At 42.1% G+C, this 22,688-nt stretch overlaps 1 protein-coding gene across 1 annotated transcript in view; it reads right to left on the bottom strand.

Moving 5' to 3' along the window:
- Window positions 1-1,618: 1,618 nt before the first annotated feature.
- The window catches only part of LOC140229555 (uncharacterized), a 61,781-nt gene continuing 40,711 nt past the window's right edge, over window positions 1,619-22,688 (bottom strand). Inside the window, exons 48-69 of the mRNA XM_072309803.1 lie at window positions 22,270-22,489; window positions 21,470-21,620; window positions 20,490-20,752; window positions 19,410-19,646; window positions 18,685-18,879; window positions 17,638-17,841; window positions 16,673-16,846; window positions 15,950-16,270; window positions 15,154-15,378; window positions 13,095-13,379; window positions 12,085-12,438; window positions 11,223-11,385; window positions 9,671-9,834; window positions 8,585-8,722; window positions 7,875-8,006; window positions 7,013-7,229; window positions 5,711-6,040; window positions 4,592-4,943; window positions 3,862-4,036; window positions 2,996-3,154; window positions 2,406-2,564; window positions 1,619-2,012 (exon numbers count right to left, since the gene is read on the bottom strand). Of these exons, the coding sequence (XP_072165904.1) occupies window positions 1,842-2,012; window positions 2,406-2,564; window positions 2,996-3,154; window positions 3,862-4,036; window positions 4,592-4,943; window positions 5,711-6,040; window positions 7,013-7,229; window positions 7,875-8,006; window positions 8,585-8,722; window positions 9,671-9,834; window positions 11,223-11,385; window positions 12,085-12,438; window positions 13,095-13,379; window positions 15,154-15,378; window positions 15,950-16,270; window positions 16,673-16,846; window positions 17,638-17,841; window positions 18,685-18,879; window positions 19,410-19,646; window positions 20,490-20,752; window positions 21,470-21,620; window positions 22,270-22,489 (4,789 nt within the window). The 3' untranslated portion in view covers window positions 1,619-1,841. The remainder of the gene's footprint in view (window positions 2,013-2,405; window positions 2,565-2,995; window positions 3,155-3,861; window positions 4,037-4,591; window positions 4,944-5,710; window positions 6,041-7,012; window positions 7,230-7,874; window positions 8,007-8,584; window positions 8,723-9,670; window positions 9,835-11,222; window positions 11,386-12,084; window positions 12,439-13,094; window positions 13,380-15,153; window positions 15,379-15,949; window positions 16,271-16,672; window positions 16,847-17,637; window positions 17,842-18,684; window positions 18,880-19,409; window positions 19,647-20,489; window positions 20,753-21,469; window positions 21,621-22,269; window positions 22,490-22,688) is intronic.

The following is a 22,688-nucleotide window of genomic DNA, read 5'->3' as shown; positions in this document are numbered from 1 at the left end:
TCTATCAATCTATATACATGTCACAATAATTTACAAAAGGAAAAATCACTGATTTATTTTCCACACAATTCTCTGAGATACAAAGTATGAAAATAGCATAGAATATTATGAACATGATAGACATCTTTGTGAAATTGAAAGACTTTGAAAGATAGCGAGTATGATTCTACCCGACTGCATAAACTTGCTGATAATTTACAATACAGTATCTTATCATATTCACATAAGATAAATTCTTCAAAAAATCACATAGAATCACATGAATTAAAAAAAAGAATGGATTGATATCATATTCACATAAAATAAATTCTTCAAAAAATCACATAGAATCACTCACATAAATAAAAAATGAACAGATTGAAAAAGCTGCAATTCAAGGTGATGTTTATCATCATATAATTGATTTCCTTTTCAAGATGTTGATAACGATTATATTTGTCCGATACCGAATTGGAAATACAAATGCATAGAATTAAGAATCAAGGCAGTATTCAAACATCAAGGTGAATGAATGGATGGAATATCATGTACTCTGTAAGGTATATGAACATGGCACATACAAGAAACTCTCCACTACAACAGAGTGACACAGTGGACGGACAGCGGTGCTCTGCCTTACAACAGTCAAAATGTAATACTTAACTTTCTATACACTGACTCCATGCTTCTAACTTGTGCACTTGTTACTTAATTTGATCATAATTGGCAGTAATGGATGGTACTTTGATTTTTTTTTCTTTTATCATATCTTTGTTTTATCTCACAATCTCCTTATCTCTCATGTGGAGGAAAGTTAACCATGATTAATGATGAATCAGTGTGTATGTTTTTGAACGTGATTTGCTGATTAATTGTACCATGCATAAACAATACATGAAATGAACTGAAATGAAATATCATTATTATTATGGTTGTAAAGTGCATATGGAACAATTCTGATATGCGCTTTCCACCGGTAAGCTTGAGGCAGCACTACCGTTGTTACTTGATATAAAAAGGCTACCTAAAGTAATAGGTTTTGTTTCACCAGGGTAAACTTTACAGATATTTAGGGCTTAGGAATATTCATGTATAGAGAATCAAAGTGTTCTTGGGTAAACTACATCAACAGCAAAAATGTGGACGGATCAGGAAAATTGGGTTAATATATGCTTAACGGACAAACAACACTTTCTCTTAAATTCCTGTAAAAACACAAAACTAACACACATTTATATGTACAAATACTTATTTTTATAAAGGCACATCTGCATGACGTATCTGCTTTACATCTAAAAAAAAAACATTCAACTGCAAAAAAACAAACAAACAACACAATTCTATGCTTTTCCCTACTTCAGGTGAGGATAATTCTTGCAAGGAGGAAGTCAGTTCTGACAATGCAGGAATAAATCCTGGCAGCAGAAAGAACAAAGAAGCACACCCAGACAATACTGTATATTCTACACATGTACAGAGACATATTTCAAATTTCCTTGATAAATTACATCATAATTTTACAAATTAAATACATCAAATCAGAATAAGAATTGATCGCAAACTCGAATTGACAATCACATATACATCTTGAGTACCTGTATAATGCATTATGGAGTTGCTCAGAAAACTATTTCCGTGGTCCAAAGTAGGTGCAAAACACTTTGGACAGTGATGCTGCAAAACATAATGCCACTGCTATGTTTTTAATTCAGCTGAAAACTAAAACAGTCATTAAATTCCTAATCTGTCACTACATTGTGTAAAACTACTTGGGCGTGATATATTTTTCATTTTGTTCTTGCGTCCGAGATGGGTTAACACTTAAGGGGCGCTCCATCGTGCGGGAGATGGGGGCGACAACATCACTTCTTGTCCTTGCGTCTGAGGATGGTCTGTAGCTGCTGCTGTCTCTCCTCCAAGAGCTGGGTGTAGGAGGTGATCTTCTGGGAGAGTGTCTCCCTCTTCATCCTCAGGTCGGTCAGGTTGTTCTGGGCGTCGCTAAGGAGCTTGGTGGTGTCCATCATCAGTTTCTCCTGGATTGGGGGGGGGGGGGGAATGCAAGACACAGATAGTGATTTAACCAGGAAAAGCCTGACATTGTGTACCCTTGTATTTTGTTTCTTTTGTTTGTTTATCTCTTTTCACTTGTACTGTCTTGCAAATGCCAAAAAAAAAAAAATGATGATGATGATGATGATGATGATGATGATAATAATAATAATGATAATAATAATAACAATAACAATAATAATAATAATAACAATAACAACAACAACAATAATAATAATAATAATAATAATAATAATAATAATAATGATAATAATAATAATAATAACAACAACAACAATAATAATGATAATAATAACAATAATAATAATTATAAACTGGTCCTAAATAGATCAATGTTTATCTTTTGCTTCTCTCACCTTTTCCTCGGACTTCTCTTCCTCTACGAGTGTCTTCTGGGAGTTGAGTTCCTCGTAGAGGGCGCTAATCCCCTCCTGCGTCCTGACGTACTCGGTGCTGAGCTCTGAGAAGGTTGCATTCATCCTGTCCAGCTTCTCCTCCAGTGATTTGACCTCATCCTACGGAGCGAAGGAAAACGAGGAGGGAAGACTGGTAAGCCCAGGAACAGATGGACCAGGCTACTTTTAACCCTTTACGTGATTTGAGTGCCGATTGGCACAGATAACCCTATAGCATTGAATACACTGTCTAACATGTCCCAGCAGAGAACGGGTTGAGCACAATCCAGTGATTAGGAATAATATTGAATTGAATTACTGAAACTCCACTGGTCTTACACTCGAGACACAGTGAACAGTTCCAGCGATTTATTTTTATAATTCACATCACATCTGTACATGTACTTAACAAAAAAGAAACAAAAATACACACAAGGAATTCAATCCATTCACTCTAACCCATGTATATATACATGTATATATCTATGCCTTTGGAATTATTATAAAAAAGATGTGCTAAGAGTAAAGGAAGTGCTAAGACCAACACTAACCTGGAGGAAGTGTTTCTGTAGGTCTTTATCCTTGGCCTTACTAGCCGCCAGCTTGATACGTCCTCCTTGGCTCTGCTTGGCTGATGATTCCTTGGCCACACTCTGCCATAACGCTGTGCCACTCAGCTCATCAGGGAGCTGCTCCATGGCACCTTTCATCTGGTGAGTCCAGAAAAACAAGAGTGTGCATTCCCCATTTATCACAAAATCTTTACTCATCAAATATTCATTACTCTCAGAAAAAAGCAGCATTAACACTACGGTATTGATGTTTGTTTAGAGTAGTGTGTCATAATGTAGAAGTGGAAATTTTCGCGGTGTTGAAATTTTTGCACATTTCGCACAACCAGAAACTAGAGCAAAAATAGGACACGAAAATTTTTGCTTGCTATATGCTCCAGTAGTTGATGTCTAGATTCCACGGGATTACAAACACGCGAAACTCATCTCATCCAGCTGAGCACAAGAATTACTCACATGAAAATATCCACTTTTACAGTATTCAATCAATAACTTTGAGTTGCTATTCTAAACTATATCCATTTCAAACCTCTTAAAGTGTCCTACACTAGACTGAAAATACCAGGCTGAAAAACAGGCATTCAATGTAAAAGAAGAAACTAATGTGCAATTAAAAATGTTTTTGCACTGAGATGATTACATTCAACTTCGCTTGTCTATATTTTTACAACTGAACATATTACATTTTGTACAATATTTCCCAAAAATTGATACATGTTTGGATTTTTCCTCCAAGTTAGCTGAGTGCAAAATGTAAAAAAAAAAAAATGTTGAGGCCGTGATTACATTACATTTGAACAGTACACCAGAGACACCTTAATAGAGGAAAGAAGCAAAAAATGGGCAGGACTTACCGAAGGGTGTGCCTTGGATGTGAAGGCTGTTCCTGTCATCTTGGTCAGTCTCTTGTCAACGTCGTCATGGCTGCCATGTTGCCGCGCCAACGCCACCTTGTCCTCCACGTTGCCAAGGAAGTGGCGCATCTTGTCGTTGAGGCTGAAGTTGCTATAGGAGCTCAGTCTGAGGAGAAAACAACAGGTCTTTAGCTTTCTCACAAAGATACGTCATCAAAACACTTCCTTATCAGTCAGACAATATCATACATTGTATAATCAAAATATACATTGGTTCACAAGTTCCATCCCTTATGAAATAAGGCACTATTTCTTAAATGAAGAACCACTTTTTGAAATGACCCTGGGATCATAAGCTTTAAACACTTAACTTTGATTTGACTCCACAAGCGTGAAGCAAAATTACAAATAGACAAATAGTTGGATTTTGAACTCTGCATGTTCACATATAACAATATACTTAGTTGTCACATATATTTCATCAGTGAATTTAAGACAGCTTGAAATCTTGTGACACATTTTAGCAAAACTTATTCCATATCTGGCACTTGCATACAGAAAAAAGCAAAACCAGAAACATCCTGTATGTATCTAGAGGAGAGACATGTGAGAACCAACTTGATAGCATTCAACTTTGATCCTGCTTTCCTGAAACAGAAAGAAATGAAAATACAAATGAAATAAGAGTCCGAGAGAGATCATAAGTGAATATAAGACACACCTCTCCTTGAGGATCTCCTTGTTGAAATGTACACCATCTCCATCGGTGCCGTGGAGGAGCTTGACGTCCAGCAGTCTCTCCACCGCATCCTCCTTCTCCGTCTCCAGCTGCTCGGTGCCAAACATGGCCTGGAGGAGGGCCTGTGACTGGCTGGGGTCCAGTGCCGGTTCCTCCACAGTGCTGCTGGTGGCGGTGGTGGTGCCGGCACCATTGGCGGCGTCTTGGTCGCCATCGGTGCCCTTGGGTGCGTTCTTACTGCGGTAGCGGGCGAAGAAGAGGTCGTTACAGACCACGGACAGGGCGAGGTGGAACTCCCGCATGAAGTCCACGTTGGTGTCATCTCGCATGTCACCTGAAGGAAGAGGATGAAGAGTACATGAGAACACCAATAAATGGGAATCTGATCCACCATGACACCAACAATGTATATCTCTCCAACACAACTGCCAGTGCTACAATAATTACTAATGGTTGTATCTATCACAAATACTACCACTTCTGCTGTTTCTATAAATTGTTACTACTACCACTACTACTAGCACTATTACTTCCACATCTTTTATTACTACCTCTAGTTATACTACTCCAACCACTTCTCAAGCTTCTAGTTGAGAGGGTAGGTCTTGGGTTTGTCTATTTCTAGAGGAGAGCCCAAAAATGTGTAACACCATTTAAGACTACTATCAGACTGCATATATCTTTTTTCTGTTTTTTTTTTTTTTTGGGGGGGGGGGGGAGAGGGGTTGGGAATCTCCTGGCAGGGAAGACTTGTAACAGAAATAGAGCAGTACATTTCATATCTAAAATGTTTACTACTTCAACTATGGATCAACTGATGCATGCAGGTCAAATAAACAGTTGTAGTCTTGCAAATAAATATGAAATATGTAATGTTATTGGCATACAAAACTGACACCATGTGCAATATATGACTAATAACTGTGTGTATTTCATAGAGATTCATACAGATTCATTAAAACATTGGTAATAAATTGGATTGCAGCCAAGTACAATGTATGTGTGCCAAGTTTAACTTGATTACTTGAGTAATGATATACTCTGTGTCCTGAATTGAGACTATCCACCTAATCATCATCTGAGCAGGATTGGGATACCAACCTGCTTTGATGTGAGCCAGGGCATGGATGAGAACCAGCATGAACTCTCCCACACTACTCAGCCTCTCCTGCCTCACGTAGAGGACGCGGTTGAGGTCGTCGTAGTGGAACGAGTTCCGGTAGGCATTGCGCACCAGCTTCTCGTTCACAGGGATCTTTTCAGCAACAAGGAGCGACACGGGGTCGTGGCCGCAGTGGGTGGCCACCAGCCGCACCACGAAGCAGCCGAAGCGGTATGCCACAAAGCTGCGCGGACTCAGCGTGTTCAGGTCTATGGGTACGAGCTTGTCGTCCTTGGTCCACTCGGCATCGCACTTGTCCAGGAAGATTTCTGGGTAAACGGAGAGGAAAGGAACATCATAGAGTGTTCTGTGAGGATCACATCATCACTGACACTGCAGCCTTATAGATACCATGGTAACATTGTAAGACCACAACCAACATTAACGAGAATGGTGGAAACGATTATAAGCACAGAATATCAAAAGCTTGTATGCCTCGAAATGGAAATAAATGAATGGATGAATGCAACACAGAGCTCTGAAGACACAACTAGAACTTCATAGCAGGTCACCGTCAAGATTTACAGAGCAACAAGCTGATCGTGACTGAGATTACAAATATCTTAAGGCAACTAACATTCACATATCAAAAATCAGGAAAGTTTCAAAGAGCAATCACAGAGACATTATGCATCTTAATAGCCAAAAACAATTTGCCAAATCTGGGAGGCTTTTTAATCTTCTTGTCAAGACAGGCTGATGATGATCCAAAAGGAGTGTTTCTGAAGATCTCCATCCTGCAGTATCATCAATTACAGACTTTAAAGGACTGCTATCTTTTGCCAATTTATCCTAAGCGTGTGTTCGAGCACTCTCCTAAGTGTACCCTACCCCGTCAGAGGAGCAGTCAGATGCTAGCACAGTGCACTGTACTGTACCATACTAAGCCAAAAGTGGACTATTTCCCAATGTGTTCCAACAGCGTACCATACTGTATCAGAAGTTTGCATGAGAAGAATGCGTGTAACACGCCCTCCATCATAACACTAACAGTTTATTTTCTTTGTCAGGGACACCTGTATGTAGCGTAGGCATGCGAGGTGAATGTGTTCATCCCTGCAAAATGTGTGATCCTTCTCACTCGAGTCCAAAATTAGCTCAGGAGGTACACTTTCCCCACAGAGCACTGAAAAGCTCCCAATCACATATGGTATGGTCCAGTAAAGTATGGTTTGGTTTGGTTCAATTTTATGCACTCAAACGTGGTTATGGATTCCATTTTACTGTCAAACGTCTCTCACCTTCGCCTCGCTTGCGTTGTGGCAGAGTGCCATCCTGCATGGTGCGTTTGATCTCCTCCAGCTTGCGATAGAGAGGAGACGCCATTAGCAGGTTGGCCAAGTCCTTGTCACTGAGGGCAGCAGCCATGGCGTAGTCTGCTGGGAAGGCCTGGCTCTGCTGGGCCGGGGCGTCTGACAGGAGGTACTCTGACTCCACGCTGTTTCGCAGCAAGATGACCTGGTACATGGCACAGAGCAAACATGAAAAAAAAAATGTCATATAAACAAAGAGGGAATTCACCTATAAAAGGTAGCAGAGAGAGTCGTTTTTATCAGTCTATGAATATAGGAAGACAATGTCAGATGTTACGATATAATTGAAAGATATCACATGACACCAATTAATCCTGATTCTATACTCGATGAAAATCAATGGAACAGTTTCTGAGGCATATGATGGGCTGCTGAAAAATGGCTGTCTCTAATAAGATACACTCGGAGCACCATTCATTAGTTTGTATACAGAGTGCTGCATAATGGTCATTTTTCTAAGATTAATGTGATATCAGATAATTCATACTACAAGAAAATATCTTTTTCTAAAAGGTTACAATATCAGTCAGAATTGTTGTGAATCTAACAGATCTGGAAGGCTCAATTACTTGCCACAATGTCCTCACTATAGAACAATGTTGTGCTCAATGGTACTATGATATCCTCTCTGAGGAATTAAAATGATTTGTGTACATTCCACGAACTATGGTGGAATTAAAATACTTACGTACATTCCACATTAATCTGCTGCCACCTACAATGTGGTAAATACACATGCACACACTGGAGCTAGATGAGGCATCCACGTCATCATTATCCCATTTCTCACCTCCTCAGCTTTCATCCTCTCCTCCTCAGACTTCAGCTCCTCTTCCTTCTCCCGGATGTTCTCCTCCACTGTAGCCTGCACCTGCTCAGTCTTGGCCTTGCGTCTCTCCTCCTTGCGCTTGCGGATGCGCTCCTGGAATGAAGATTCACAGATAGAAAGTGGAATATCAAATCGGAGAACAGATAAAGAGTGGCTTCCTTCACCAACCTTAGAAACCTTTCTCAATGGATCTCTCACAAACAGGCAACCTGCTGTAATGGCTAAGGAATGAGACTTGACCAGTCAAGAAATTCACCTTTGCCTGAAAACAACATATGTCTGCAAAGACCACCATTATGCACTCCTTTTGGAATAGCTTTAACCATGTATGCAGTGTTGGTTTATCTGACCTTTAATGAGTGGTGGCAAATCAAATATATAGCATGTTAGTGGTGCATTAGAATTTTATGACAGTCACACATCAGGTTCATTCCACAAATGGCTAACACTGGCGATACACCCTGGTTATAATAAGCACGCATGTAACATTACCTGACCTTCAGTAACATTTATACACTTTACACTGAGTCAAACAAACACTGATAGTACCATAAAAGACACTATCCCAGAGATGACTCCTCCTCTTCCTCCCTTCTCCCCTCCTCCTCACCCCCCCCCTCCATCCCCCTCCTCCTACCCCTCTGCAATTCCTCCTCCTCCTCCCATCTCACCTCCAGTTCACTCTGCATCCTCATCCTGTCTGCATCCATCTGGTTCTGTACCTTGGCCATGTCCTTCTCAAACTCAGCTATCAGTTTCTCCTGGTCCTCTTTACTGGCTCCTTGGTCCTTCAGGGCTGCCAGTTTCTCCTGCACAGTGGGTGAGCACAGAAGTTCACATGATTTGATTGACATCTTGTATAATGTTTGTATTTTTCCTCTTTTACCTAGCCTTTCTTTTTGACTATCATTACTACTACTACTACTACTACTACTACTACTGCTACTGCTACTGCTACTGCTACTACTGCTGCTGCTACTACTGCTACTGCTGCTGCTGCTACTGCTGCTGCTGCTACTGCTACTGCTGCTACTACTGCTGCTGCTACTGCTACTACTACTACTACCGCTACTACCGCTACTACCGCTACTACCGCTACTACCGCTGCCGCTGCCGCTGCCGCTGCCGCTGCCGCTGCCGCTGCCACTGCCACTACGACTACTGCTGCTACTGCTACTGCTACTTCTACTGCTACTGCTACTGCTGCTGCTGCTGCTGCTGCTGCTACTGCTGCTGCTGCTGCTGCTGCTGCTGCTGCTGCTGCTGCTGCTGCTGCTGCTGCTGCTGCTGCTACTGCTACTGCTACTGCTACTGCTACTGCTACTGCTACTGCTACTGCTACTGCTACTGCTACTGCTACTGCTACTGCTACTGCTACTGCTACTGCTACTGCTACTGCTACTGCTACTGCTACTGCTACTGCTACTGCTACTGCTACTGCTACTACTACTACTACTACTACTACTACTACTACTACTACTGCTACTACTACTACTACTACTACTACCACGGTGCACTCCCGTTATAACGAACACGGTCATAACGAAATTCCGGTTACAACGAAGTAAAAATTCAGGCCCCAACATCATCTTCTCCATGTTTTTTTATTGTTTATTTGTTCGCTTATAACGAAATTTCAATATAACGACAGAAAACTGCCGGTTCCGAGGACTTCGTTAAAACGAGAGTCCACTGTACTAGTACTAATAGCAATAATGCATGTGCTTCCATCACATCCTCCTTCACTCTTCTCTCACCTCTTGTTTCTTCTTCTTATCCTTGATCATGTCCTCTCTCCTCTTGTTGAGGGCAGCGATCCTCTTGTCGTTCTTCTCTCTGTCCTTCTTCTCCTCTTCCATCAGTTTGCGTTCGTAATCTGCCAACTCCTTCTCCATCTTCTTCTTTTCTTCACCTTCAAAGTCTGTGAAAAACAAACAAACATATAGAGAAAAACAAATTAAGTACAAACCTGAAAAGTAAATCTTCCATCAGTCACTAAATAAAAGCACTGCTAGAATATGAAAGGAGTGATCATCTTAGATGCAACAAATTGATAGAAACAACAAGCTCTGAATTCTGCTTTAAACCTATAGAGGGCCGGGCTTTTTTGGCTATGCTCAGACCGGGGGGATGGATTTTGCATGCATGAGACCCATGTCATAATCTACAAGATTGTGTCATAAGATTTTCTGAAACAATCAATTTCTAATTCTAATTAATTAATTATGCAAATTAAGCTCAAGATCATATTTTAGTCTAATTAAAAGCATTGAGAGACTTAATTTTTGATCTGTAACTCTGTTTTAGCATATTCAACAATTGTACATCACAAAAACTTCCAAAACTCATTTCAATTCTTATGTATTTTATTATTTCAGAATTTCTTATGTATTTCTTTGTTTTTCAACTGTTGTTTTTCATTGGAAATTGTCACTGACCACTTTTCTACCATAATTAGCACAAAATTAATCAATGAAAGTGATTAATTGTAAAAAATAATCAGGTTTGTATGACTTTCATGACAGAGCACAGTTTTCCATAGGAAATGTACACAAAATCACAAAATTGTGCCCGTTTTGGGGCGACATTCCGTTACAAAAATGGGCGTGGCTTCCCAAAAGTATGCGCGGACGTTGCAAATTTGGTCTCCAAAGTTGCGCAAGACTCGAACGAACAAAGTCAAGAAACCTCGCGATGAGGCCTTCTCGCGTTACAGAATTAAAGCGCGAAACGTCGAGGGGGCGGATTCCGCCCCCCCCCAAAAAAAACTAAGACAGTAATCTTGCTGATTTTTACTAGTAGGGTAGTTCAAATGATCAGTCTTTATGTCGAAATGATTGAGCTTGTTAGAAAAATGTTACACTTAGTTATTGAAAACATGGGCAAATATCACTGCCTTCAGACTGTAGTACATGACATAACAGAATGACAACAAGCCCCCTTGTTTGTCACTTTGACCTTTCACCATCATCCCCACTAGACTCACATTCTGCAGGTCATCAGTTCAGTGTTACAGAGAAATCTTTGTTCATAAAGTATCGTGTCCTTCTTGACACCATAGTGTACAAATAACTACAATAGTCACCATCCAGTGAGTAGGAATCCAACACTACACCACAACACCTGACACCTCATACTTACACCAGGATTGAGGTATAAGGGGTGGTAGTGCGCATCTGTTTAAGGAGTGTCTGTATATCACCTAAACTGTTCATATATCAATTCTCTACCCTGCTGGAGGACCAATTCTACTGGTGAACATTCACTGCAAGGGGATGAATACAAGAAGGAGACTTTGTCCCTTCGTACCTTCTCTCTCCTTCTTCAGTCTCTCCTCATTGGCTAGCCGCTCCTTCTCAAGTTTCTGTCTGACCTCTTCCAGCTCTTGGGCCGCCTTGGCTGCCTGCTCAGCATTCACCACCTGGTTGGCATCCTGCTCTGAGCTCAGCTCACGCAGGGCATCGGCATACTCCTACACAAACACCAGACGGAATACACAACAGTGTAACTAGGTTTTGATATGAGGTAGTTAAATGACAGATACCACAGATCAATGGCATACTCCTACACCAGATGGAAAACACAGTGCAGGTTTCAAATATCAGGTATCTAATGACACATACCACAGATCAACAACATATCCCTACACCCACACCAGACAGAAAACACAGTGTGTAAATATTAGGTATTTGATTATTATTATTATTCAATTACAGAGCAACAACATACTGCTATTACATATACACTAACACATAACACAGATTGTACACATGAAGACATAATAAGTTAATGACAAACACCATAGGGAGCTTCCTCATGGCACCAGCATACTCAATGGTTCTAATTGAGCTATTTTGAGCTATTGGTTTACTTCTTGGAAAACATCAAACAATAACTCAACATGAAGTAACAGCAGTGGCTGAAAGTTTGATTTGAAACTTTTTACAGCTGCCATAAACTTCATTCATCCTTGGGCAAAACTGAAGTTTGGTAGAGATGTAAGATATCTGGTTAGGGGCATATCAGCCCATTGTAGACAGGCTCATTTTGCTTCAACATTTCCCATAGACACTTGCCCGAGTATACTCGGGACTTGTCCTCAGCGGGTTAAGGGCAGGAAGGGATCCATGCCATGATATTCTTCTACGCCAAGCTCTGATTTCAGACATACCTGGTAGTGTCTCTCCTTCAGCTCAAGCTTGGCGCGGGCATAGCGCAGCTCCCAGTCACTGAGGGCGCCCTTCTCTATACCCTTCTTTTCCTCGGCTAGCTCCCTCTCCAGTTTGTTGAGTTCGATCTGCTGCTTGTTGAGCAGTGCTGCCCTGCGCTGCTGGCGCTGCTCGGCCGTCAGGTCCTCCTTGGCGAGGTCTGCCAGCTCCTTCTCGTGGCGCTGCAGCATCGAGTCGCGGCGGGCGTTGTACTTGTCGTGCAGCTTGGCCAGGGCTCCCTCTACGGCCACCTGGCGCTCAGCAGCAAACTGGGCATCGAGGTCTCTGGCTTCCTGGGCTTGTCGCTTGGCGAGTACCTGAATGAAAGGTTCAATGTTTGCTTGGTCAACTAGAAATAGCTGAAACTCACACTACTACTATGAGTGACTGAAGCATTATATAGATATATTAAATACATACCCTGTCCAGCACACTGCATGGCATATTTCCTTATCTAATTACCACCAATTTCCCATTCCTACAGTTATGCAGCTTTGAAACACTCTACTGAAAACTCATCTACAGACTGCACACAGAACAAGATTTAACATAGTGACAATATAAATACACATAGATTACAATGCATCTTCGTTCTAGCATTCCAAAGGCTTTATCAAATTTTTAAGGGCAATCATCTGTCCCTCCTTCAAAATGTTCACCAACACCATCTTCATCATCATCATCACCATCATCATCACCATAATCATCACCATCATCATCATCATCATCATCACCATCATCACCATCATCATCATCATCATCATCATCACCATCATCATCACCACAATTATCGCCATTAACATCATTGCTGTCACTATTGCTACCATCAACATTACCATCATCATTACCATCATCATTACCATCATCATCATTACCACCATCATCATCACCATCATCATCACTATCTACATCATCATTGTCACCAAATCATTGTCATCATCACTGCCATCAAGACCACCATATCTCCACTCACCTCCTTGATGACCTTGTCAGTGTTCTGGCTGCCAGCCTGCTGGATGCCCTCCACCATCTCCTTGCGCTCGGCCTCCTTCACCACCTTGCCGTGGACCTCCCTCAGCTCCTTTTTCTGCTCGATGGACTCCTTGGCCAGCTCCAGGCCCTGCTTCCTCTTCTGGTCCTCCAGGAGGCGCTTCTTGCGCTCCGCCAGCCGGTCCCGCAGTGACAGCTGCTGGCGGGTGCGCTCGCTCTCCAGCCGGTCCTCAATGTCCTCCAGCTCGCGGGCGTGTGTCATCAGGAGCTGGGGTGCAAGAATATGGGACAACAGCTTGGGTTTTATTACATTCTTGCACTTTGCACATTACATTTATCTCATGCACATTCTGGGGGGTGTTTCATCAACGTTTGTCAGCGCAAAAAGTTATCATCGCTGACAATCACCATAGTAACAGTCAGTGACCAGAGCATCCCAGCCAATCAAAACCAAGGATTTTACTGAAATTGTCAGCGCTGACAACTTGTCAGCGCTGACAAACGTTGATGAAACACCCCCCCCCCCAGATGTTCAAAGGGATAGAAATTTGTTGCTCTATTACACTCCAATTGTGAATGATATTGTGTTCATACTTCCCTTTGCAAAGAAAAAGGCACTAAACGACAGTAATCTTATCTTATTCCTAACAAAACACTACATCATGATGTAAAATGTGTCTAACACATTTGTAATGGGTGTCATCAACCAAAGATATAAGTATCTGGAGTCTGTGTGGGCTCATCTACATGATATATTTTAGCTGCACATTAAAAATGTGTGTACACTTGCTACATGAATGAACTCATATTACAAGCGCTTACACTTACTATAAGTGCAAGTCACAGCTTTGTAAAGCGTCCACCTTAAATTCTATTCACTGCGTTTTCCAGCTCTACATGCCTTCTCTAGATAATGATTTAACATACTAAACCATATTGGATGGTCTTATTTCATGGACTAACTGGGAATACTGCACTCATTAGCGGCAATATTCCCTGGGCCCTGTCTTATGAAGAGTTATAACTGATTATATAGTTGATTTCTATCACAAGTCTATGGCAACCTGTGTGGTAAGGAAATTTATAATTGATTGTATCTTTTGATAAAACGGGGCCCTGATTTCCATTCATTGCCATCTTCGACACATGCAATATTGGCCTACCCTTGTGCAATATTTCCTGTTATAAAATGGGTTCAAGAATGTAGCCAATAGGAAGCGCTGAAATGAGTCACGTGTGCTTCCTTTATTCTAGTCCCATTGCACTGCGTGTTAAACCCTATTGCCCATCGTCTGTGCGCGCGGCGGCTCCTTTGAATTGCATGCATACGCGCTGTCAATCCTGTAAACAACTTCTAGTTCGGGCTGCCGGCCGGCCGGCCTTTCTTCCCTTGTGCATCAGTGTGGCGTACGTATACTCTACTATGTACGTACACTTTGTACAGTACAGTACTAGTAGACCAAGCACTGTGGGACCGGACGCGTACATGGAGTCACTTTGAAGGGCAAATCCAACGATTTAGCAGGTTAATTCTCACGCCGTTTTCAGAGTATGTTGTCTAGTAGGCCTATATGAGGAGTCTATATCAAGTCTTTAAGGTAAAGGGTGCATATTCTATGTAAAATAAGTAAGTTTTCATGCGGGAACTTAAGTGTCCGGAAACCCAACCCCCCATCATACTTACTGTATGTGCGGGATTTCCGAGTGCGACGTGCGTAAATGTTTGGGACGAACATCTTTGGACGTCTTGACCCACAAAGGTACGTGAAAAACGCTGAAAAATGCTGTTAGTTTTCTAATTTTCGACCCATTTTATAAAACAAATGATGCACAGGATTATTTCGTGGCGTTAGTGGAGGCGTAGCTCACTCTCGGGTATTTACAATGTAGTGCAACATGCACTCGGCTTCGCCTCGTGCATGTTTCACAACTGTAAATACCCTCGAGTGCACTATACGCCTACACTAACGCACTCTATCCTGTGCATCATTTGTATATTATTCCACTCACTGCCGTGCAATAAGATATAAATGTTTTCTCACCTGTTTCATCTCCTCCTCAGAGAGATCCTGCCTGGCGGCCAGCTCGGCGGCATGCTTGTTCCTGGTCTCGGAGAGCACCTTGGACTTCTCCCGCTCCAGCCGCCGGACCTCGTCCTCCTCCTTGGTCTTGGCGTCCTCCGCCACCTTCTTGGCGAGGTCTTCCTTCTCCTCTTGGTGGCGCTGTTTCATCTCCTCCTGCACTCGCTGGTGCTCTCTCACCACAGCCTAGGGGTCAAGAGGTCATGGCATGCTTTTGTTAGCTTCATTTCACTCGAGGCCCAGTCGGGGATTTCCCACTCATAGACTAGAAACAAGTTTGAAACTAGTGTCTCACATATAAATGAAAGAATAAGCCTTCTCTCTAACTATGAGACTAGATGATTTCATACTCTGACTTGGGCCAGAGTTACATTCATATGCAACAATACTGGCTGTACAGATTATCTGAGACTTTCAAAAGACATCCATCATCAAATATTCATATAGGACTAATAACAATGTTAACATACATGCTAGCATGGTGACTGTTCATAAAAGAAGTCAACTGCATTTCGGACAGATACTGTAAAATATCCCTTTGACTTGGAGCAAATTCATAACTGTATTTTCTCAATTTAATTAATGTTGTGTAATGGAGGCAAATTTAATGTTTGATTTTCAAAAAGAGACGTATGTTTGTTTTGTGGTATTCTGCAATCATTCCATACCTTTATCAGTGTGTATACTCACAACAGCATGGGTTTCTTGATGAAACAAACAGAGACAATAAAAGGTGAGACCACAAAGGCATACAAACCTGTTCTTCCATGGAGAGTTCTGCCATGTTGATGGGCGTGTCCTCAGCCACACCCATGATGCTGAAACCTCCTCCATCGCCTGTCTCCTTGCCGACGGATTTCTCCTGCTCCTTCAGGATGCGCTGCGCGGCCGCCTCCTCCGCCACGCGCTGCATGTCCTGCTTGCGCTTGTTGCGGCGTGCGGCCAGCTTGGCGTTCATGTTAGAGGACTGCTGGTCGCGCTGGACGCTCAGCTCGTAGTCGATGTTCTCGTTGTCTCGCCGCAGCTGACCCATGAGACGCTGACGGGTGACCTGGTCCAAGTCGTTGGACTCAGACAACTAACAAAACAAAAGAGACGATTTATAAGATCTTGTTACTATTTCTCACCTTACTTCATCATAATCACTGTTAACATCATTACCATCATCACCAATATCAATATCATCTCCGGGTAGTATCGCTGCCCAGAAAGCAGTAGATGACAGGTTCGAGTTCCATGGTTCCTTTTTCCAACATGTCTGTTAAATTACAGATCAGCAGTACGAACTTATCAATTTAATTTGTAAAGGGCGACAAAAATTCACACCTCAACATCATCTTCATTGTCATTATCAATGTTTTTACCATCATCATAATCACTTTCATCGTTATGTCATTCGATTACGAAGCACAAAACAATGTGGCTCTACATAGAGTGGCCCCACCCAGTGTTGCCATGGCTACGGGATGCAGATGCCTACCTTCTCCAGGAGTTCCCTGTGTCCCTCCTTGAGCTCCCGGGCCATCTCATTCCCCATCTCCTTCTCAATGGCCTGGGCCAGACCGTTCTCCTCCGCATCCAGCCACTTCTCCATGGCCTCCATCCTCTTCTGGTGCCTCAGCTCAATCTCCTCCGCTTCCTCGCTGGAGTTTGCCTGAAGGGATAGAGGGCGGAAGACATTGGGAGCAATAAATTTGTGATTCAGCAAAATAAACCCTACAAAAACACAAACACTGCAATGTATTTTGCCACCAATGTTGCAAAATACATTGCAGTGAATACAATGCAAGGTTGCTGAACACTCTTAATTCCTTTGGAACAGCTGTTTAGATGTTGCTGCTACTACAGCTGTATCTGGATTATGATATTTCACCTGTGTGCATTGCCACTGCTTTAGGAATAATGATCAGGGTCAAGAAGAAGAACTTCAACTCTTTCATGAGTATCAGCACTTTTTGGTATGGTATGCAAGATTTTTTTTTTTTTTTTCTTGAGGCAAAACATTAATGCAATTCACCTCAGGTGGTAATTCTGTTTCACCACTATCATCATCACCATCATCATTACCAGCAATAACACCAACACCATTATTATCATCATCATCATCATCATCATCATCATCACCATCATCATCATCATCATCATAATTCGTCATCACCATCACCGCTTCCACCAACATTATCAACACCATTATCATCATCATCATCATCATCACCATCATCACCACCACCTCCATCACCACCATCATCATCATCATCATCACCATCACAACCATTACCATCCCCATCATCAACACCACTGCATATATCATTATCATTACCATCACCATCACTATCTTGATTGCCGACAGCATCCACAACACCCCCACCACTATCAAATCGCATTTAAGATCACGTTCTCCACCAGTATCATCACAATCTCCACCCCCATTCCAGTTAGACCTACCTTCTCCAGTTCTTTGTCATGCTTCTCCTGGAGTTTCTTCATCTTCTTGCGCCTCTTCTCCGCCATCTTGTTCTTCATGTTCTTGCTGAGGTCTGACTTCCTCTTGTCAATCTTGCGGGCCAGTCTATCCTCCATGTCGGCCAGTTCTCCCTTCAGCTCACTGACGTCGGACTCTGAGATGGTGCCATTGTCTCCAAGACTTGTCTGGAGAAACAGAGAAAGGTAGAAACTCAAAGTTAACAAACTAGCTGATGCAGTACACACATTAAACATTGCAGAAATGAATGATGTGCACCTTGATGTTGCAGGAACTCCTTGAATCCTTACTACAACTACAAAAACATTCTAATGCAAGCACCACTCCAACCAAAATAATAGTCACATTAAAGGGTGCACAGGAGTTTTGTAAATTCCAAAGTCATTAAATCATCATAAGAAAACATATACATGTACTACAGTGACAATTCTAACAATCTTCAACAGTAACGAGTAATTCAATCGCAATGATTAGTTATACATGCATTAAACCATCTTGCACGAAGGCTAACAGAATGTAAAATGGCACTTCCTTCAGGCTGCTGTCCTACAACACCCTACTACAAGCACCTGATACACAAACATCTCACTTCTAAATAAACAAAGCAGCATGTAGTATCATGCATCAATGGAAATGCCATAAGTGACAATGGATGTAAGACCAGGGCCCTGTTTCACAAACATAGGAAGTATATTGAGCCAAACAATGCACCTACAGATAGGACTGATTCAAATCAGATCAAGTTGGGAAGGATACATACATGTACATTGTAGACGTTTCAGATGTATCAGAGAATGTAACAAGGCTGCTGCCCGATACTGTTTCCAACTAACTTACACACTGTAGTGTAACATTTCTTAACGTGAGGACTGATTGATCCTAAAATTGTCGCTAAGACCAGTCAAATTAATCTTAGAGCTCTGTGAAACTGCCCCTTGATGATATCATGTGTCAATGGAAATGCCACAAGTGACTCTAAATGTAAGACCAGGCCCTCTTAGTCTCCTCACCAGAGTGTTGTTCATGTTGTCTGACATCATCCTCTGCTGCTCCTGGGCCAGATTCCGGTTCTGCTTGGCCATGTCCTTGGACCTGGCTGCCGCCTCCTCTGCTGACAGCATGTCCAGGTCCAAGCCCTGGTCCTGGAGGATGCCTTCTGGGTCCGTCTCACCAATGTCCTCAAGTTTCAGTCCCATCTCCTCAGCCTGACGTGGCAACGAAATATGCAGGAAATATGAAAATGTTTACAGGCAGGAAAATATTCAGACAAATCAAGATTGTTTTTACCATATGTAGACACCATGCCACTTTACAAGTGAATGCCATCATACTTGTATTATTTGCAAGTCATACATCTCAGAACACTGCACATTCAAGCAAATACAGTCAAACCTGCCTTAGCTGCCACTTGTCTATAGTGGCAATCTGCCGCATATAGCCACTAAAAGCAATTCTCTCAGGGAGTTAAGCCATGTTAATGACCCTGTCTATAGCAGCCACCTGTCTATAAGAGCCACTTTTATCATCTCCCTTGAGTGGCCACTATGGACAGGTTTGACTGTATGTGAGAATTATAACTTAGTACTGAACTAGATCACACGGATTTCACCAAGAAAAATATATACATTCCCTTCACAAACATAATAATTGATAAGGTCATATTCTAAATTCTTGCCGAGAAACCATTATGACATTTAACAGATGATATGATCGAGGAAACATCAAATTTGCTCACCTCTGCTTTGTGCTGTTTGCGAAGGGCGCCCTCTCTGTCCCGTCTCTTCTGGGCCAGGCGGCGGGTCAAGTCCTGCATCTGGTTGTTCTTCTGCTTGTCCAGTTTGTCCAGGGCTTCGGCCATCCTCAGCTCGTGGTCAGCCAGGATTTCGCTGACCTCCTCCTTGGACGAGGCTTGGTCAAGCTGGGCCTGGAGGTCCTCGGACAGCTGTCTGGTCAAGGTGTTCCGTTTACTCTCCTGTAAGAAATACAGCCACCATAAGTTAATAGGGCATGGTAATCTCTTGCAAGGAAAGCATGGCAAAATACATCCCAATGTTTGAATGACATATTTCCTTTCTCTCATTTTGTCATTCCACTTGTCTCCTTGATCAGTAGATGGAAAATAGACAGGTCAATTGGCAACTGCAAATTACCATCATGTTTCTTATGAAGAACCAGTTTGCATATAGGAATAATGGGGACAGCTTGATTATGAAAGTTTTTCCATTCCTTTCATTAGCATGAATTTTCAGCCTCAGTTCTTTGTTTCTTTCATTGCATTTTCCCATTTTTCTTTAGCAAAGAGAATACAGAATATTAATTGCCAGAATCCTCCTAAAAATGAAACCATAACCATTTTGTCATTCCACTTGTCTCCTTGATCAGTATATGGAAAATAGACAGGTCAATTGGCAACTGCAAATTACCATCATGTTTCTTATGAAGAACCAGTTTGCATATAGGAATAATGGGGACAGCTTGATTATGAAAGTTTTTCCATTCCTTTCATTAGCATGAATTTTCAGCCTCAGTTCTTTGTTTCTTTCATTGCATTTTCCCATTTTTCTTTAGCAAAGAGAATACAGAATATTAATTGCCAGAATCCTCCTAAAAATGAAACCATAACCAATCTTGTGTTTTAATACCTGAAACAATTAAGACAGCTTGATAACTATAGTTCACATGAGTAACAGCTTGACCCAAGAGAAATCAAATCTACACTTTCAACTGCAATCTTAGAACAGAATGACTGACATGGCATCGTTGAAAGATTGAATTTCTGTTAGTTTTGATAGTACTTAGAAATTGAGCGACTTACATAATCTGAGAGGAGCTTCTCCATCTCGTTCTCCGCCTCCTCTCTCAGCTCCTTGTCCAGGCTGATGCGCTCTGCCTTCTGCCTGGCCAGGAGTTTGTCCACGGCCGTGCCCTTCCCGGAGACCACGCCTCCTGCCCCGGCCCCGCCCGGGGCGAGACCGGCCTGCTGCAGCATCTCCTGGCTGATTGGGATCTTACCACTGTTGAGTTTCTCCAGCAGGAGCTGCAGAGCTTCCATGAGCTCCTGCTCCCTCCTTGAAGCTCCTGTGGGGGTGCAAAATTTGACTTTTTGACTCCCACATGCATCTTACTTTTCTTTCTAAGTTTTCAGAGTGCTGGGAAGAGATACTGGCATGACTCATTACACACAAGCTATTTGTTCGACAGCAAAATGAAAAATAGTCAAATACATAACTTGTGTATATTGGGCAAAAAGCAAAGCTTTCAAAAATCAGGATTCTAATTACTCCAAAATCATATCTTTGTAGATTTCCTGGAAATTGGTTGTAGACTTGTTGTAGACTTCCTGTAAAGTAGACTCTGAGATTATACCTCAGGAATAGTATGACATATTTCAATTATAGGTAAACTGACAGCAAATATCAGAACATAGCAACAATAGTACTGCTTGCATCATAGATTTGTCAAAACACTGCCTATCATTTGACATCATACTTGGCATATTTCACTTTCATTTCATTTTTTTTTTTTTCACTTGCTGCTGAAAAGCACAACGAATGCCTTTCAGCAGCAAAAATATTTTGGAATCAAAGAGGGTGGGGGTGTCATGTGCAATACCAGCCTCACTACAAACTGATATCCTCACTTCATTACAACAGAAGTAACATAAACTTTGAAATAATGTAGAAAAACTGCGGGAAAATCTCTTGTTTTAATACAACCATCTTGAGACACAGGTGTCACCACAGCTGAGATTGTAGCGATGGAGGACATAACACAAGAACTCTTGAGGAGTCCTACCTGAGAAGTTGAAGGTCCTGTGAGAGGTGTAGTTTGCTATCCTGACATCACTGCTGCTCCCATCATCACTGGAGCTACTGCTGCTTGACCGGCGACGCCCGGCTCTGGAGAGACGCTCCAGCTTGGCCGTATCCAGGCTGATGAGCAGGTCCTTTAGGATGGACACACATGGACAATGGTCAGTGCTCAGTCAGAAAGGACTTCCATTTATGTTTCATAGATAATGCTTTTAAAGACATCAAAGGCTTGTTATCTTTTTGGTATACGACATTTGGATATGAGAGCATTCAGACTCAGCACCCAATTATATGATAATCGTATGGGAGCATTCAGACCTAGCGCAAAAGTGATATTTCTTAAGTAGACGTGAATCTCTTCCATGCGCAGTACGTAATTTACGCAGGCTTTGCGCATAGTGTTTCGGCAGTTTGCTAGTTCGTGCCAGATAATTAATGAGGAATTGTTCATGCTGTCAAGTTCGATTACGTCACAATCAATCTGTCAGCCGCCTGTTATGAATCCACACTGTAGATAAATGAGTTGGGCGCGCTGCGAATAAGCCCCGCCTACTCATACGATGTATGGATATGAGAGCATTCAGACACAAATATACATCATATGGATACAGGATAATGATTTGAAACGACACTCAAACCATCATTTCAGTATACGACGTTTCAATATAAGAGCATTCAAACACATAACAACATCCTATATCCATACGTCCTATATATATATATATATATATATACTTCTACATCCATACGAGAACTCTCTAGTCTGAAAGGGGGATGGGTTACCTTGAGGCCGTCAGTCTGCTTGGACATGCGCTCATAGAATCCCTGGAGGTCCTCCTGCTGTTTGGCTAGCTGCTGAGAGAGGTAGAGGGACTGGTCCTCCAGCTTGTCATACAGGGTCCTCACACTGAAGTCTTCCAGGAGGGTGGGCTGGCTGCTGGCCACGCCCGACAACGCTACACCGCTGGCACCGGCTACTGTGGAGCCGGCTATCAGCTCCTCACTGTGAAGAACACAGAGGAGAGGGGAACAAGTTTTAAATCACCTTAAATTTTGCAAATTTACCAAAAGATTCTCAGTTATTAATCATTTTTGACTGCGAGAACAGTACCTACAGTTTATCACAATTTTATTTGAGTTTTGATCAATACTTACTTGTTATCTACCTGATCTTAACGGATATTGAAAACATGGTTATCTGC

Source organism: Diadema setosum, chromosome 6 (genome assembly GCF_964275005.1).
Source record: "Diadema setosum chromosome 6, eeDiaSeto1, whole genome shotgun sequence".
NCBI classification, from domain to species: Eukaryota; Metazoa; Echinodermata; class Echinoidea; order Diadematoida; family Diadematidae; genus Diadema; species Diadema setosum.
Note: the sequence above shows the minus strand (reverse complement) of the source record. Positions and strands in the feature narration are given on the sequence as shown.